General features: G+C 42.0%; 1 protein-coding gene across 5 annotated transcripts in view; it reads left to right on the top strand.

The window, feature by feature from the left end:
- Window positions 1-18,673, top strand: part of Filip1 (filamin A interacting protein 1) — a 200,765-nt gene that overhangs the window by 61,857 nt on the left and 120,235 nt on the right. For 3 of the 5 annotated variants that reach the window (XM_070010843.1, XM_070010842.1, XM_070010841.1), the window contains exon 2: window positions 16,638-16,919. The exons of the other annotated variants lie outside the window; for them this stretch is intronic. In XM_070010843.1, the coding sequence (XP_069866944.1) occupies window positions 16,644-16,919 (276 nt within the window). In that variant the 5' untranslated portion in view covers window positions 16,638-16,643. The remainder of the gene's footprint in view (window positions 1-16,637; window positions 16,920-18,673) is intronic. 5 annotated transcript variants of the gene reach the window in all.

Below are 18,673 nucleotides of genomic sequence, written 5' to 3' on the forward strand. Positions count from 1 at the left end.
ACAGATAGAATAGTAAATACGTGGAAACAGAGTTGGTCCCAGTGCCTAAGACCTTACTTGAACTGTCACACTAGTAAAAATAAAAGATAATGTGACATGTAATCAGTTCCTGTAAACAGTTACCGTTATTTTTTTTAATTCAGTGCAGCCCAGCATTTCTCATTAGTCTTAGGAAGGGTGGAGAGTTGTGATGGCACAGTTAGGCCTCTACAATATTCTAGACTGGATATAGTGGTACCTTGTTCTAGAACATTCTTTCTCAATGCAGTGTCCTCAGAATCACCAGCAACTGATTAGAAAATGTTCTTTCTCAGGCCCCACCATAACCCCACAGAATCCGAAACTCTGGGTAGGGAGTCTGTGCTTACAAACCCTCCCCGTGGTGCTTCAGGGGCCCCTAGACACGGTGGGGGGGGCCCTCTATGCCAGGTTTTAGAGCATAGGCACTCTTGCTTAGCTTTTCCACTTAAGGCTGATGCTCTACCACTGCAGCCACACCTCCTCTTCTGGATTTGGTTTTGTTTTGGGGGTGATTATTTGGAGATAAGAGTCTCATAAACTTTTGTCTGGGCTGGGTTTGAACTACCATCCTTGGATCTCCACCTCCTGAGTAGCTAGGATGATAAGCGTGAGCCTCCAGTGCTGGGTTTTCCAGGGAATTTCCACCCACAGGACGCTGGGATAGCCCTAGGTCAGCCTGCCTCCCCCCCACCCCCCACTCAGCTCAGGCTTTGGGAGACAAGTTATGCCTAGGATGTGAACAGGGGCCAATAGCTGTACAAGAAAGGAAGACTGGACAAAGGCTCAGAAGAGGGAGCTGGTACTGTGCATAATGAAGAGAACTTGGGAGTTAAATATCTCGAGAGGGAAGAAAGTTCCACTTTTATTTGTGTGTGTGAATGTGTTATGGTGAATACACAAATGCATACACACACCTTGTGCTCTAGTACTGTGGTTTGCATTCAGCTTTGCCGTCTTGCTTGTTGGTTGGATTTTTTTGTTCAAGGCTGGTACTCTACCACTTGTGGTACTGAACCACACCTTCACTTCAGGCTCTTTGCAGGTTAATTGGAATTAGGAGTTGCTTGTTGGTTGGATTTTTTTGTTCAAGGCTGGTACTCTACCACTTGTGGTACTGAACCACACCTTCACTTCAGGCTCTTTGCAGGTTAATTGGAATTAGGAGTGAAGAGTCTTATGGACTTTCCTGCCTAGGCCAGTTTCAAACCATGATCCTCAGATCTCAGCCTCCTGAGTAGCTAGGATTATAGGCATGAGCCACTGGCGCCTGGCACCATTTACTTCTTTTCCATTCTTTCCCAGAAATGACTTTGCGTTTGAAGAATGGACTAACAATACAGTGTAAAGAGTAGATGGGTGTGGAATGGGGTTGGAGCTTGGGGCATACTTTAAGGAAGCTGGTGCTGGAGCACAATGGGATCACTAGCCTCTTTTTTTTTTTTTTTGGTACTGGTCCTGGGGTTTGAACTCAAGGCCTAGATGCTATTTCCTGAGTTTTGCTCAAGGCTAATACTCTAGCATTCGAGGCACAGCTCCATTTCTGGCTTTTTGGCAACTAATTGGAGATAGGAGTTTCACCTGCTCAGGCTGGCTTTGAATCAAGATCCTTAGATCTCAGCCTTCTGAGTAGCTAGGACTACAGGCGTGCTTCCTCTCTTGGCATCTCATTTTTAGAATTCCAGGGAAAGGGGTTAAGAGAAGAGCATGGTGGGAAGCAAGAGGGTGAGGAGGAGCAGAGAGAGCAATGGAGAGCTCTGGAGCTGAGTTTCCCAACTATTCTATCCCAAGCAAGCTCTCTGTCAGCTTCCTCCGAGAGACGCTGGAGCCATTTTGTTATCTTGGTCCTTGGAAAGTTCCCAGGCTCTGGTTGCTTCCAGGCTCCATAAATGTCTAATTTATTATTTTTTGTAGGAAGCACAAAGCTGAGATTTAAAGGAAAACTTTGCCAACATAGCTTGAACTTTCTCTAGTACTTTATGGTTTATAAAACCTATAACCAGTTTTTTTTGTTGTTGTTTTGTTTTATCAATCATGGGGCTTGAACTCTGGGCCTGGGCTGTCCCTGAGCTCTTCAGCTCAAGGCTAGTGCTCTGCCACTTGAGCCACAGCACCACTTCCAGATTTTTGGTGCTTAATTGGACATAAGAATCTCATAGACTTTCTTGCCCGGGCTGGCTTTGAACTGCCATCCTCAGATCTCAGCCTCCTGAGTAGCTAAGATGGCAGGTATGAGCCACCAGTGCCTGGCTAGGGTTCTTTTATAGTCCTTTTGGGCAAGCCTCATATGTTCTGACATGTGATTGGTTCTCTGTCTCCCTTACCCCAAGGGGAGGGGCTTCTATGCCCTGTGAGGGTCCTGGGGGCATTGTTTCTCTGAGGGCTTATCTCAGTTTCCTTGGGTCTTCAAGAAGGGAGAGACACTTTGTCTCTACCAGGTCACCATCTCTCTCACCTGTCTAATCTTTTCCGTTTCGCCTCCATGCGAGGGTCCCTTCCTTGAGCGAGCTGTGTTTTTCATTTCGGCTTCAGTTTGATTGTTCTGGAAGTCTGCAGCCTCTGCCTTGATGGGTTATCTTTTAGCATATTGCTGCCTCTCTAAGCTGCCGGTGGGCACTTGACCATTTTTCCTCTTTGGTGCCAGTACTGGGGCTTGAACTCAAGGCTTTGAGCTCTCTTTTTCATTCAAGGCTGGTGCTCTACCACTTGAATCACATCTCCACTTCTGTGTGGGGCTTTATTTTTTGCTGGTGAATGGGAGAGATGAGTCTGGCTCAGTCTGGCTTTGAACTTCAGTCCTCCAATCTCAGCCTTCTGAGCCTAAGTAACTTGGATTACAGGTGGGAAACACCAGCAACTGGATATTGGTCATTTTTGTATGTCTCCATATACTGTGTGTGGGCCTTCGTCTTGGTGACCTCCTTTCTGGAGGTGTCAGCGGCCTGACTTCTATCTGCTGTCTGCATATGCCAATGTTCCAGCTAAAATCTGGGAGAATCCTCTCACGTTTTAGCCATGAAACTGTCAGGTTTGTTCACTTTCCATTGCTCACGCTCTGTGGGAATTCCTTTCCTTTTATGTGCATTCTTCTCAAGGCCGATTGGGAAGAAAGAAGAGGATGGCCGGGCTCACACCATACCTCCCCCACTGTCTTTTCCTGGTTCTGTTCTGAGCTCTTCAACCCTTTGTGATTACTACAAACGGAGTGAGGAGTGAAAGAAGTCATTTTCATTTCTTCCAGCCTAAATGCATGCATGTTTATATCCTTCCATTTATCCACCCACCTACTATCTACCTACTATCCATCCACCCACCCATCCATCCATCCACCTACCTTTCTACCCACCAACATATACATCCATCCAGCTACCCATTCACGCACCCAACCACCCATTTACCCACCTATCCACCCACTCATCTACCAACCCACTTATATACCCATCCATCCACCCAAACCATTTGCTCACCCATCCATCCAACCATTCATCCATCCATTCACCCACTTACCCATCTGTCCAACCACCCACCTACCCATCCATCTACCCACCCACCTACCCATCCATCCATCCACCCACCCAACCATCCATCCATCTACCCATTCATCCATCCATTCATCCACCCGTTCATCCATCCATCCATCCACCCATTCATCCATCCATCCATTTATCCATCCACCACCCCATCCATCCATGTACACATCCATATATCCATATACCCATCTATACATCCATCTGTCCTTCCATCTATCCTGCCATCTATCCACCCACCCATCCATCCATCCATCCTTGCATCCATCTATTCATTCATCCATGTATCCATTGTTTTTTATACAACCTGGGTCAGTGTTGGAAGCTGAGAGCCACAGGTCAAATCTGGCCACCTTGGTGACATCTGTATTGTCAATGGCTACCTTTGTGCTATAGTAGCAGAATTAGATAAGAAGCAATGGAAACCAGATGGCCTGCAAAATCTAACATAGTCAATGTCTTTGCCTCTGCAAAAACATTTGCTAATTCTGTTATATGCCCACAGTTGAAAATAAAATGGTTTTGTTCTCAATGTTAACTCTATAGTAGTATGTAGAAGTGTCTGCTGATCTCAACAGCTACTCCACCATAGATAGGTGAATGCTTCCTGCAGCTATATTGCTGGGAAGCAGGTTTGTGCACATAAGGAGAGCTCTTCTGAGCACTACATGCACTTATCCCCACTTTACAGATGAGGAAGCTACAGCTGGAAAGCTAACTTGTCCACAGTTACAGAATACATGTGGGGGTTAGAGATGCAGCCCTCTTGATTCCTGGAGTTACAAGGTAAATTTCTTCAGGAAAGTTGAGTCAGTTAGGAAAAGAAAGCCTAAGATATTATAATTGGAGGTCTACTGGGGGGATGGGTGATCTGCTGGGGAAAGGGAGACAGGAATGGTGGTGAGGGTCATAATGCCTCTGAAAAAGTGATTTGAAAAGGTGCTGATTCATTTTCTTACATACTTTCTGATCACATACTGAGCCTGAAATGTCTGCCTTGTGCCATGGCATTGTAGATAAAGGTGGTTTTTGTTTTTGCCTTTGTTTTTGATGCCAGTATTGGTTCATTTCCCCCAAGGCTCCATTCTACCCCCCTGAGCCATACCCCTGACTTTTTGCTGGTCAATTAGAGACAAAAAGCTCTGAGATTTGCCTTCTCAGGCTGGCTTCAAACTGCCCTCCTGAGATCTCAGCTTCCTGAGTAACTAAGGTTATAGAAAGGAACCAGCAGTACCCAGACTGAGCTATTCTCACAGGCTAAGTCGCTCTTCAAACTGAGCTATTCTCACAAGTTAAGTCACTCCTCACAAAGTTCCCCAGCATTAGGACTTTTGCCAGAGTTTGTGTTCACGTAGAAACTGAGTTTATGAACATCGGTTGATTGACACTGAACCACACACCATGGCCTGTCAGTAGAGTAGTAGAGTGACAAACGTCCTTCAACGTCACGTCAACAATGAGGTGGTTCCCGCTGCATTCATTACAGGAATAGGTTATTACTTGTCTCCTTACTTAGTCTATAAAGTGAAGTCCTGTTCTGTTTCCAATCTAGATGCCCCCTACTTTGATTTAATATAAAACAAGAAGTGCTCGGGGTTGGAACGGAAGACAGGAGGGGGTCATAGCTTGACTCTGTTCATTACCACTGACTTCGGTGACTCTTTCCCTGCTAAGAAACACTCTAGGGATTTGAAAGGAAAGGCATTTATAGGACACCTGAGCACAGCTGACACTTGGCAGGCAATGAGAGGTCGTGAAGTCATGGTCGGTTCACAGATGCTGTGGGCAGGTCAGGATTTCATTTGTTCCCTTGACAGCCTGTGATGGTGATGTCACTGAACCTCGGCATGTCTTTCTCCTGTGGAGGCTGACATGGGCCTCCCGCCGGGAATTGCATCATGTTCCTTGAAAATGCAGTAAAATTGCTTCAGAATACTTTCTATAGAAAGACAAACTTTGTGTTCCAACATGAGGTTTTTTTTTCATAGCAGTCTTTATTGAATTATTAGTTAACCCAGAAACTAGAATTAGTGAAAAAATTAGTTCAGTTCCTATCCAGTTGTCATAACAAATGTTACATTCCTAAGTCTGTGTGTGTGTGTGTGTGTGTGTGTGTGTGTGTGTGTGTGTGTGTGTGTGTACCAATGACTAGGGCTTGGCCTTGTCTTTTACTCAGCTTTTTGTCTCAAAGCTAGTTCTCTACCATTTGAGCCAACACACCAGTCAAGCTCTCAGTGAGCTTTCTAGTTTAAAAAATCAAAATTGCCAGGTGACAATGGCTCAGGCCTAGAATCCTAGCTACTCAGGAGGCTGAGATCTGAGGATCACAATTCAAAGCCAGCTTGGGCAGAAAAGTCTATGAGACTCTCATCTCCAAATAACCACCCAAAAAAAGCCACAAGTGGAGCTCTGGCTCAAATGGTAAAGCACCAGCTTTGAGCAAACTGCTAAGGGAGAGTGACCTGGCCCTGAGTTTAAGTCCCAGTACCAGCTCTCAAAATAAAAATGAAGAAAAAATTTAAAAATTCAAAATTCAGCTGGATGCTGGTGGCTCATGCCTGTAATCCTATCTATTTAGGAGGCTGAGATCTGATGATCATGGTTCAAAGCCAGCCCAGGCAAGAAAGTCCATGAGACTCTTATCTCCAATAAACCACTCAGAAAACTGGAAGTGGTACTGTGGCTCAAGTGGTAGAGCGTTTGCCTTGAGCTGAAGAGTGAGGGACAGCACCAAGGCCCAGAGTTCAAGCCCCATGACCAACCAAACAAAAACAAAAACAAAAACAAAATTCAAAATTCAAATCAGTCAGGGAAGCATTACCTTTTAGATTCTTTGGAAACCTTCCTCATGGAGGACAAAGGCAATCGAAAGGACTGAGAGGGTAAAGATGTGGTCTTTGGAGGGTAAGGCATTATGTGATTAGAAGTCATAGAAGAAAGTCTGTTGAGGTAGTAGGATTTTCTAGTAGTGTATGTGTGTTTGAGGTTTCTTGGGGGTTGAATCTCCGTTGTCGAAACTTATTTCAGCTGCATGGAAGGGGGCTGTGGATTCATGAGGACTGTAGAATGGTGCAGTGCCTGTGTTACTGGGTGGTTGGCAGCAAGCATTTCATGAGATACTGTCTGCTGTCTTTGGCACGATGTATGAAGAGCTCTTCCGCGAAGGTCAGCTATTATTATTGTATGGGGGACAAAGGTAACATTTAAGAAAAATGCAGCAAATATAGACTGCTGAAGCTATGATGCTTATCTTTCTGGCTGCAGAAATTTTCTGGGCTTGTCAATTACAGGAAAACCGTGGATTCTTAATTCAATTCTGAGACTGGGCCTTTTTAAGAGTGAAGAAAAACAGGAAGGCATTCCTGTCCTGCCTAAGCAGGCGTTTGGCTATTTTCCAGATGCCGAGTGACTTTAGTTAAATGAAATGGTAATATCCCCTTTACTACAGTGCTATCTACATGGTCCACTACTATCCAAATGTCCGAAGAAGAGGTAGAAAATGGATCAGGCAACTAGAGATTATAATCACGTCAGCTTGAAGAGCTTACTTTTTTAAGTCATCAGTGATTATTGACATATGGTGTCTAGAAATCAATAGATGTATTAAAATAGTATAAATATGTAAACTCAGGGCTTTGTGCTTGCTAGGCAAATGCTCTACTACCTGAACCATGCCACCAGCCATTTTTTCTTTAGTTATTTTCCAATAGGGGCTTTTTTTTTCTTTTTGGCCTGGATAGGCCTGACCTATGATCCTCTTGCCTATGCCCCCCAAGTCACTGGGACCACAGATGAACACTACTAAGTGTGGCTTCTTCATTGAGATGCAGGGGTTCTCAGTATCTTTAAACCATGATCTTCCCAATCTCTACTCTCAAGTGAATTACAGGTGAGATCTACTGTACCTGGCCATTACTTCTGTTAAGGAAGAATTAAAACCCTGCCATGGATACAGAAATAAAAAGAAGAGGTATAATGTGACATTCAGGCGGCATGACCACAGTCAAGCATGGTATGTGTACAAAAAAAAAATAAGGAAACTCCTAAGGACACTTAAGCCCAAATACCCCCAGTCGCGTTGGCTAGTTGGGCCTCAGTTTCCTGAAGGAGGCTAGCAGTGAAAGGGATGCTGGCTACCATTTCCAATGTAGCACATGCCAGGGATTCAACGCAAGAAGCTCCCATTTCCCACTGGAGGAATCAGTTTGAATCTTGCTGTGGCCACTCACGTTCTGTGATCTGGGATGTTTTGGTTGCCCTGTTGCCCGTGGCGCTCTTAGCCCTTGGCTTGAGCATCATTGGGAAAATGAAAGATGTTTGCCCTACTATGTAGGGGTCCAAGTCAGATCCATGGTCCATTCACTCTCTAATCTCCAAAATTGTGTGGACATGTTTCATCTGATGTTATTTACCTCCTATGATCTGACCTCCTACATTTCTTTATTGTTCTGTGTGTGTGTGTATGTGTGTGTGTGTGTGTGTGTGTGTGCGCGTGCATGCACACGTGTGCGTGCGCTGGTACTGGAGCTTGAACACAGGGCCTGGGCATTCCTAAATTCCTAAATTCATTTTAAATTTATTTGTGTATTTCAAAAATTACCTGTTAGTAGTTGTACAAAGGAGTTTCCATGGAACAAAGTGTGTGAGTACAATGCATCTTGATCAGTGCCACCTACTCCAACGTTCTCATCCCCTTCAAGGCCCCCCTTCCCTTACTTGTCTTCATTTTGTGTTCTATGCAGTGAATTCTTTTTTTTTTTTTGTCAGTCGTGGGGCTTGAACTCTGGGCCTGGGCGCTGTCCCTCAGCTCTTCAGCTCAAGGCGAGCGCTCTACCACTTGAGCTACAGCGCCACTTCTGGTTTTCTGGTGGTTTATTGGAGATAGGAGTCTCGCGGTCTTTCCTGCCCGGGCTGGCTTTGAACCGCCATCCTCAGATCTCAGCCTCCTAAGTAGCTAGGATTACAGGCGTGAGCCACCAGCGCCCGGCTATGCAGTGAGTTCTTGACTGCATTTTCCCCTTAAATTTTTCACTCAAAACTGGCACTCTACCACTTGAATCACAGTTCCACTTCTGACTCTTTGTTGGTTAATTGGGGATAAGAGTCTTCAGATCTTTTCTGCCTGGTTTGGATTTGAACCTTGATCCTCATATCGTAGCCTTCTGAGTAGCTAGGATTATAGGTGTGAGCCACTGGCACCCAGCTCTTTATGCTGTCCTTATTATTATTATTATTATTATTAGTAGTAGTAGTAGTAGTAGTAGTAGTAGTAGTAATGTTTCAGGGGAGATTGGAAATAAACATAAATATTGAATGCATCACATTTCTTACTAAGTGTAGGTGTTACTTTAATAAAAAATTGTATTTCTTAGTGTTAAGAAGTTCTCCAAATTGCTTTTGATGCAAATGTATCTAAATCATCTTGATTGTAATTATGTTTGTATCTAGTTATATTTATTGAAAATCAAAAGTTCTGGAGGTCTATATTCCAGTATATAAACACATTCAAGTGATGAAATAATGCCTATTAATTCTTATTTGGGTGGTATGAAAAAGTCTTATGAGCTCTCCTCAGAGATTATATGTGTGTGTGTTGACATGCTTGCCATGTAAGCAAATATAATGTGTCACGTAATTGATGTAGAGGACAAGTGTTTGGCATTGCTGAGGAAGGAAGATGGTACTTGTTGAAATAGTTGAAGGAGACTTAAAACGAGGAATAGGCTGCCTTAGGAGAGACATTTGTGAACAAATATATCAAAATATCAAACCAAATATGTAGCAGTAAATAAAAAAGCATCAACAAGGTTTTGACGCGAAGGCTGGAAATAAAAAGATTTTGAAATGGAGGATCTTGAATACTAGCAGAAGGACAGGCAGGGCCGCTGCAGAAGACATTATGATAAAAGATTTAATTGGAAGTGGCGCTGTAGCTCAAGTGGTAGAGCGCTCGCCTTGAGGTGAAGAGCTGAGGGACAGTGCCCAGACCCCGAGTTCAAGCCCCATGGCCGACCAAAAAAAAAAAAAAAACAACTATTCAAAAGATTTAATCAATTTGGGATCTATACCAAAATGTAAACAAGGTCACTCTATATTGCATGACCCCAATTACATGTCATTAACTGGAGTTTAAATCTAAAGTTGTACTTTTTTTCAGATTCAGGATGCTAATTCAACAAGATTTTTAAATTTTGTGACAATTCCTTGACCTATTCCCTTGTTATTTCTCCTTTTTTTCTGTAAAAGTTTTATAGGTCTGATATCACCCTTGAAGGATATTAAACAGAGCTTCATTAAAAAAAAAAAACATTTCACCAGAGTTTTAGGCTGGGGAAGAATAATATTTTTCTATTGTTCCACAGTTATGTTTTCTTTGGCCTTTTGACTTCAACATAAGTACAGTTACTTTGAGAGTACTCTTTCTTTAATTCTACCATTTCCTGAAATTATTTAAAGGAAATTTTAACTCATCCAGCTTGGTTCATCCTGGTAGAATAAATATTTTAAATAAGTAAGAACCTGCAGATAATCAGAGTAAAAATAAAACATTTAATAGGATAAAAGGAACTAAAGAGAATTGTTGAATTAAAAAAAATTAGGCTGGGCTGGGAAAGTGGCTCAGTGGTAGAGTGCTTGCCTCACATGCATGAGGCCCTGGGTTTGATTCCTCAGCATCACATAAACAAAAAGCCAGAAGTGGCACTGTGGCTCAAGTGGTAGAGCACTAGCCTTGAGCTGAAGAGCTGAGAGACAGTGCCCAGGTGAGAGTTCAAGCCCCATGATCAACAACAACAACAACAAAATTAGGGCAAGGTGGCGGGGAGGGGGGGATTGTAGTTGTGGAGGTGGGAGTGAAGGGATGATAGGGGGAAAAAACAAAGGAGGAGGCAACAATGATTGATAAGAAATGTACTCATTACCTTGCTCATGAAACTGTAACCCTTCTATACGGTATTTTCACAATAAAAAACTTATTTAAAAATTAGGGCAAGCTTAGGAACATTTGTGAGCAGTATATGCAGTTAGAGTGAATGATAATATCATGAAAAACACTTGAGTATTTATATATAGACCTAACCAAGTAAATCAGATACACACAGGAAATAATCTGGTGTCGATGAAGAATAGTAGATGCGATTGGTCTTCTCCACTTTAAAATGCGCTGATGACAGGTGTTTTCTTCTGCCTCTATCTTTTGATGCTTTAGGTATTGTCATTTATGCCTACAAGAAAGAATGAGGACAGCTCTGTGATAATAATTTGGAATCTCTATTTGCCCCTGACCTTTCTGTAATGCTGCATTACCTATTTACTATGTCTTATACCTCTCTGTCTGTCTGTCTGTCTGTCTGTCTGTCTGTCTGTCTGTCTGTCTGTCTGTCTGTCTGTCTGTCTGTCTGTCTGTCTGTCTGTCTCTCTCTCTCTCTCTCTCTCTCTCTCTCTCTCTCTCTCTCTCTCTCTCTCTCTCTCCCTTTGTCCATCATGGGGCTTGAACTCTGGGTCTGGGCATTTTCCCTCAGCTCTTCAGCTCAAGGTGAACACTCTACCACTTGAGCCACAGACCCACTTCCAGTTTTCTGGTGGTTTATTGGAGATGAGTCTCACATACTTTCCTGCCCAGGCTGGCTTTGAACTGTGATCCTTAGATCTCAGCCTCCTGAGTAGCTAGGATTACAAGCGTGAGCCACCAGCATCTGGCTTATACTTTTTTCTTCTATTTCTATAATTTTAAAATAGAAAAAAATAGTACGCACACACTTTTTGTAATGTGGCTTTGCATCCTGTGTACAAATAGGCTCTTGAAATTATGGATGGAGAAAGTAAAACAAGGAAGAGACAGAGACTGGGGATTTGAGATGCTGATAAGCATAGTAAAAATGCCAAATCTAATTTATACAGAAAAGTTTTTGTTGGTGGGAATGGGGAGTATTTTGACCAACATTGAATCATAACAGGAAAGGACCAATCTGATATGAAGCAACTGCAGAAGACTGAAGGCTAGAGAAAGTTCAAGGTTAAGATAGGGGAGAGCCAAAAAATCTTGGGAACTCGAGTGGGTATTTAATTGCTATAGATTTTTTTCCTTTGCATTTGTTTCCTTTTTCACTCATTCAAATGCTTTAGAAATACTTGCTAGTTCAGCATAAGTAAGTCTGAAGTGTTTGCCCTTGCTGATTTCTGTGATAATACTCATCTGAGAGAATGCTCTGGTAACTGCCCAAAGTGGGAGGACAGGGAAGAAAGAGGTGAGATGACCATAGATAAAAGAAAGAGGTAAAGAATCACATTGCTTATTCCTTTTCTTCATTCCATTCTAACCAGCAAATTCCATGCAGAGTACTGCTGACTGAATACTGTGAGAGGAAAAGTAGATATATTTCGTGAACTAAGAGAAGAATTTGTTCCTCAAATAACACAGATTTTTTAAGTTACAAAATTTGATATGACTTTTCCATGAGACTGTTTGCTTGTTGAGAATTTTCTTCAAGGATGTATATTGGGATGAGCAAAGGCATTTTCGGCTTCTTTTTGGTTAACAGTATTGGGATTTGAACTTGGGACCTTGACCTTGCTAGGTTGTGTTCTACCACTTGGTCCTTTCTGCCAGGGCCAATTTGGATTATCATTCTTCCAGTCTCCACCTTCTGAGTAGCTGGGAGTTAGAAGCATGAATTGCTTGCTTAGCCATTGTTGGCTTCTTTCAAACAGTTTATCTTCTCAGAGAAACATTAAAACTTATTGGCATAGGCAGGAAGCTCCCTGAATAGAATTTTAGGGGTTTAACAAATAGAAGAGAGAGTTGAAAAAAATGGGATTACATCAAGATAAAAAGTTTCTACAGATAGTCACAAAAAGCTAGTAGACAGCCTACATAATTGGAGAATAACTTTGCCAGCTATATTTCTGACAAAGGCCTAATACCAAATATACAAGGAATTAAAAAAAAACAAAACTACGCCTCCAAAGAATCAACAACCCAATTAATTAGCAAGTGGGCAAAAGTGGGCAAAAGACTGCTCAGAAGTAAAAATGACCATATGAAGAAATTCTTGGTATGTCTGGTCATAAAGGAAATGCAAATCAACACTGAAATTTTAGTTCAGTTAGAATGGCCATCATCAAGAATACAACAATAACAAATACAGGCAAGGATTGGAAGGGGAAAGGTGGAACCCTATTACATCATTGATTGGAATAGGAACTACTGCAAGCACTATGGAAGGCCATTTGGAGATTCTTTAAGAAGTTAAGTATAGAACTACCCTTTTGATTCAGCAAGACTATTCTTTGACATTTATCCAAAAGATGACAAGTCAGAATATAGTAAAGACACCTGCATACCCATGTTTTGCTGCACTGGCATGGAAATAGACTAGATGCACTACACTGAAGGAATACATCAAGAATATATATATATGTATATATATATATATATACATATTTAATGGAGTTATACATGAAAAGGAACTTACATATACATATATACAATGGAACTTTACGATCTATCAGGAGGGGAAATGGATGGATTTGGAAAAAAAACAGCTGAAGCAGGTCAGGCTTGGTGGGACAAAGGAACATGTTTTCTCTCATATGTGGATGTTAGATCTAAATAACATACATTATGCAGATATATGCAAATTGACTAAAGTTTGATATATCCAGGGGAGGACTCCAGTTGTATATTCTTTGAACAACTAACTTGCTGTTTAACAAAAATGAATACCAGGAATGAAGCATGCTTGTCAGGGGAGTGAAGAAAGTGGGAGGAGGGCAGATAAATGAAGAGAGGAACGGTAGGCAAATGCAGTCATAATATTCAATGTACACAGGCGAAAATGTACACATGTGAAAATGGAACCAGGTAACCTGAGAGTGGGTAGGGCTAGGAGAGCTGGGAAAGGATGATGGAAGGGTGACATTCATCTAGATGCAGTGTACTCACAAACGGACATGATGAAGTCAAACTCCTTTGTACAACTACTTAACATTTTTCTTTAAAGGAAAAGTTTATCCTTTTAACCCAAACTATAGATATGTAAATGACTGTTAAAAAAGCACTAGTGGCTCATGCCTGTAATCCTATCTACTCAGGGGGCTGAGATTTGAGGATCTCTATTCAAATCCAGCTCAGCCGGGAAAGTCTGTGAATCTTCAATTTCTACTTAACCACTAAACAAGACAGAAGTAGAGCTCTTGGCTCAGTGGTAGAATAATGTCCTTGAGAGAGAGAGAGAAGAAAAAAAAAGCCCAGGGACAGCAGTCAGACCTTGAGTTCAAGCCCAAGACCAGCAACACACACACACACACACACACACACACACACACACACACACACACACACACACACACACACACACACACACACACACACACACACACACACACACACCCTACTGAGTCTCAAATGTATTTCCTGATACCTGCCTAATAGTCCTGCAGGCACAATAGGCTGGATTTAGCCAGCTTTGATTAATGTTCACTATTGTTCCATTGCCAGCACACACACACACACACACACACACACACACACACACACACACACACACACACACACACACACACACACACACACACACACACACACACCCTACTGAGTCTCAAATGTATTTCCTGATACCTGCCTAATAGTCCTGCAGGCACAATAGGCTGGATTTAGCCAGCTTTGATTAATGTTCACTATTGTTCCATTGCCAGCTTCTTAACACAATAAGTTTGTAATGTTAGCTGTTCAGACTTTGCATCCTGTTTCTGTACTTTGTACTCTTAATACTGACAATACTGACTTTTCCGCTCAAAGTTTCTGAGTGATTCCTTATTTTAGAAATTTTGCAGCAGGTAACTGCTATTAAAAAAGTATATTTAATCTCTTTAAATCTTATTGGTCTCATCATTAAACCTAAGAATAATAGCAGCTACTTCCAGGGTAGCCATATGCTTCAGACACTGTATAACACTTAACAGTCAGTAATAACTGTACAAATAAAAGAGAGTATATATCTTGCCAAATGTGATAGAGTATAAGAGAGTTGTGGGCACACCATTTCCTCTACAAAAGTAGGAAAAAGTAAACCAGGCTTTGGTGGCTCACACCTGTAGTCATATCTCCTCAGGAGGCTGAGATCTGAGGATCTCAGTTCAAAGCCAGCTTGGCCGTGAATGTCCATGAAACTGTTATGCCCAATTAACTACCAAAAAGCTGGAAGTAGAGCTGTGGCTGAAGTGGTAGAGTGTTAGCCTTTAGTGAAAAAGCCAAGCAACAACATGAAGCCCTGAGTTCAAGCCCTAAGACCAGTACACACACACACACACACACACACACACACACACACACACACACACACACACACACACACACACACACACACACACACACACACACAGAATACATTATCCAGTCAGTCAGATACAAATACTTAAGGCTGTGTTTAAGTTTATAATCTTATCACTTGACTTTTTGGGCTTTAGGAAATTATTGCCTGAGGTTTTTTATGAACTGATAAGTTAAGGTTGTCAAATCATGATTTTATTCATCATTTCAAACATTCTTAAGATCTTATCAAGCCAATTATTTCAAATAAAAGGAGTTCATGGGCTGGGAAGGTGGCTCAGTGGTAGAGTGCTTTCCTTACATGCATGAGGCGCTGGGTTCGATTCCTCAGCACCACATAAGAAGAAAAAACTGGAAGTGGCGCTGTGGTTCAAGTGGTAGAGCACTAGCCTTGAGCTGAAGAGCTGAGGGTCAAGGCCCAGGCCCAGCATTCAAGCCCCACGACCAAAAAAAAAAAAAAAGGAGTTCATGTGGGAATGGAGTTATGGAGAAAGACAATCCCATTTGGGAAGCCCTTGTGTCTGGGTTGTGAGGTTTAATGGGTCATAAGTTACATCAGAAACTCTATCCATCACTTCTGTTTCTTTAGTTCATTTGTCTTAAGGCTTCAGTGAGCCTACAAATAAGCTGTGATGAAATACAGGAGATCTGCTCCAAAGTGCTCTGGCTTCCATAGAAAGGAACCTCTAGTTTTTGTTCAGTGGGGAAACACAAAGAAACTCTGAAGTTGAGAAGCAATCATGGCTGAACCGGAAGCAGGGTGTCAGCATGCGCAACCCTGCTTCCGCTGACATTGTTTAAAGGTAGTGTGCTCCAAGAAGGTTCACATACACATCAGAGGGGCCACTTGGCTACAAGGGTTTAGTTAAAAAAATGGAGCAGGAATGTTAGATTTCAAGATTCACTGCAAGGATTGAATACTTACTATCCAAAAGGAAATATTATTCTGTGTCTATTTTTCCATCCTAAACCTAATGTTTTTTTTCTTTGAACTATTTTGTTTAATTATCTTTAAGTAATTTTATAAAGGGATTTCAATTCAACATGTTAGTTTATAAGAACAATGCATCTTGACCAATGCCATTCCTTTCATCATTCTCCTGTGAAACCTAACATTTTAAAAAGGTTTCTTTCTTTGCTTCTTCCTTCTTTCCTTCTTTCCTTCTTTCCTTCCTTCTACCTTCCTTCATTCCCTCTTTCCCTCCTTCCCTCTTTCCCTCCTTCCTTCCTTCCTTCCTTCCTTTCTTTCTTTCTTTCTTTCTTTCTTTCTTTCTTTCTTTCTTTCTTTCTTTCTTTCTTTCTTTCTTTCTTTCTTTCTTTCTCTCTTTCTTTCCTTCTTCTTTCTGTCTCTCTCTTTCTTTCTGTGCCAGTACTGAAGCTTGAACTCAGAGCCAGGATGATTTCCCTTAGCATTTTCCCTTAAGGCTAGCCTTCTACCACTTGAGCCACAGCTCCACTTCCCACTACTTGGTGGTTGATTGGAGAAAAAAGGTCTCATAAATGTTTCTGCCTGGGCTGGCTTTGAACTGAGCTCCTCAGATCTCAGCCTCTTGAGTAGTATCTAGAATTGAGCCACCAGTATCCAGCTTTTTCTCAAAGATTTTTAATAACATATCCATGACAGGTAAAGGAATGCTAACTGTAGACTGAGCTTTTGTTTTTGTCTTTATTGTTGAGAGTGTAAAGTTGCTGTAAGTTTCTATGTATGTGGGCAGAATTATTTTAATTATTTTCTTGATTTTCCCTCTTTGCATGTGTTCTAGGTGGGAATGAGATCCAGAAACCAAGCGGGTGAAAGTTCATCGAATGGGCACATCTCCTGCCCGAAGTCCTCCATCATCAGCAATGAGGATGATAAAAGACTCTCTGAAGAAGTGAAAAAGAAGAACAAATCAAATAGGAAGGAGGAAGACGTCATGGCTTCAGGAACTGTCAAACGACATCTCAAGACATCTGGAGAAAGTGACCGAAAGCCTAAGAAATCTCTGGAGTTATCTAGAGAGGATCTCATTCAGCTCCTCAGCATCATGGAAGGGGAACTGCAGGTAGAGTCCAGTGGTTTCAGTTCTTGGGTTTCTCATTCCTAAGCTATATAAAAAAACAAAACAACAAACAAAACAAAACTGCAAGTCTGTCTCCCTCACTGGACAGGGAACTTCTTTGGGGAAAAGGGTCATCTTCCTTGCTCATTTCTTTTTTTTTTTTTTTCTTTTTGGTCGGTCATGGGATTTGAACTCTGGGCTTGGGCGCTGTCCCTGCGCTCTTCAGCTCAAGGTGAGTGCTCTACCACTTGAGCCACAGTGCCACTTCCAGTTTTCTAGTGGTTTATTGGAGATAAGAGTCTCACGGACTTTCTTACCCGGGCTGGCTTTGAACCTCGATCCTCAGATCTCAGCCTCCTGAGTAGCTAAGATTACAGGCATGAGCCACTGGCGCCTGACTTCCCTTGCTCATTTCTAAATCCCACTGCCCTGCTACAAGTTCTTGATGAATACCTATTTCTTCAATAAAAGATGCATGAACAGAAGTAGAGTTCAACTTCAAGCTTCTTTACAAGATGAGTTTCCTCACAATAGGATTTTTTCTTAATAATACAATACAGATTCCTACACTTCATAGGTGATCAATGAGGCAATCTAACTTTGACATTGACTGTGGTTGAACATCGTTACCTTGGCTTTTTTCTACAAGGTAGAGTTAGAGGGGTGGGGGAGACAAGAGAAAGGAAAGGGAAGTGAGGCAGGGAAGAGAAAAAGGCTTTGCTGGAATAAGAAGTACTGCCTGATGTTTTCTTATTTTCGCAGTTTTCTACAGTGTCGTAAGAATTGAGATGAACAGCCATCCATAGAGCATTGTCACTTCTTAATAGATCCACAAACATTTTCTTTCTTTTCTTTTCTTTTTTTTTTGTCGGTCATGGGGCTTGAACTCTGGACTTGGGCACTCTCCCTCAGCTCTTCAGCTGAAGGCTAGTGCTCTACCACTTGAGCTACAGTGCACTTCCGGTTTTCTGGTGGTTTATTGGAAATAAGAGTTTCCTGCTGCGGCTGGCTTTGAACCGTGATCCTCAGATCTCAGCCTCCTGAGTAGCTAAGGATATAGGCATGAGCCACCAGCCCCCGGCCCCCAAACATTTTTGAATCCATGATCTCAATAAAATGTGGGTGTCATTATATAGATTTTGAGATGAAGCCACTGAGGCCCAGAATTGAGGTGTGCTTTTGTCTAGATATCACCCCAGCCTCCTAACTCTTGGTTCCCTGATTTTTCGTGGCCCACCCCATGCACCTTACCTAGTGGCCCTGAGCCCAGCCTATTCTGGGCTGGTCTTAGGTAGACATTTGAGACAACTTAACAGTGGAGCTGTCATTTCCCTTTTTGTTAGGTTTTAACTTGCATGAGCTTCTAAGGGAATATTAACAATTGCAAGAAAGGAAACCTTCCTTCACTTCCTGCCCCTGTTAGCATCGGTGAGGTAATTTGCAACTTACCCTAATTAGGATAGGCTGCGTTGTTCCTGTTCCCATTGGTGTGTTGGTATACACAAGGAAGCTCCAGGAGGGCAGAGGGAAATCCAAAGCCCACAAAACTCAAGTTGGAAAATATAAGCTAGTGTGATTGCATTTGTGAAGAACCTTGCATGTTTCAGAGAAAGATGAAATCTTCTTCTTCTTCTTCTTCTTCTTCTTCTTCTTCTTCTTCTTCTTCTTCTTCTTCTTCTTCTTCTTCTTCTTCTTCTTCTTCTTCTTCTTCTTCTTCTTCTTCTTCTTCTTCTCCTTCTCCTTCTCCTTCTCCTTCT

This window comes from Dipodomys merriami, unplaced genomic scaffold (genome assembly GCF_024711535.1).
Source record: "Dipodomys merriami isolate MVZ:Mamm:240054 unplaced genomic scaffold, mDipMer1.0.p SCAF_8, whole genome shotgun sequence".
NCBI classification, from domain to species: Eukaryota; Metazoa; Chordata; class Mammalia; order Rodentia; family Heteromyidae; genus Dipodomys; species Dipodomys merriami.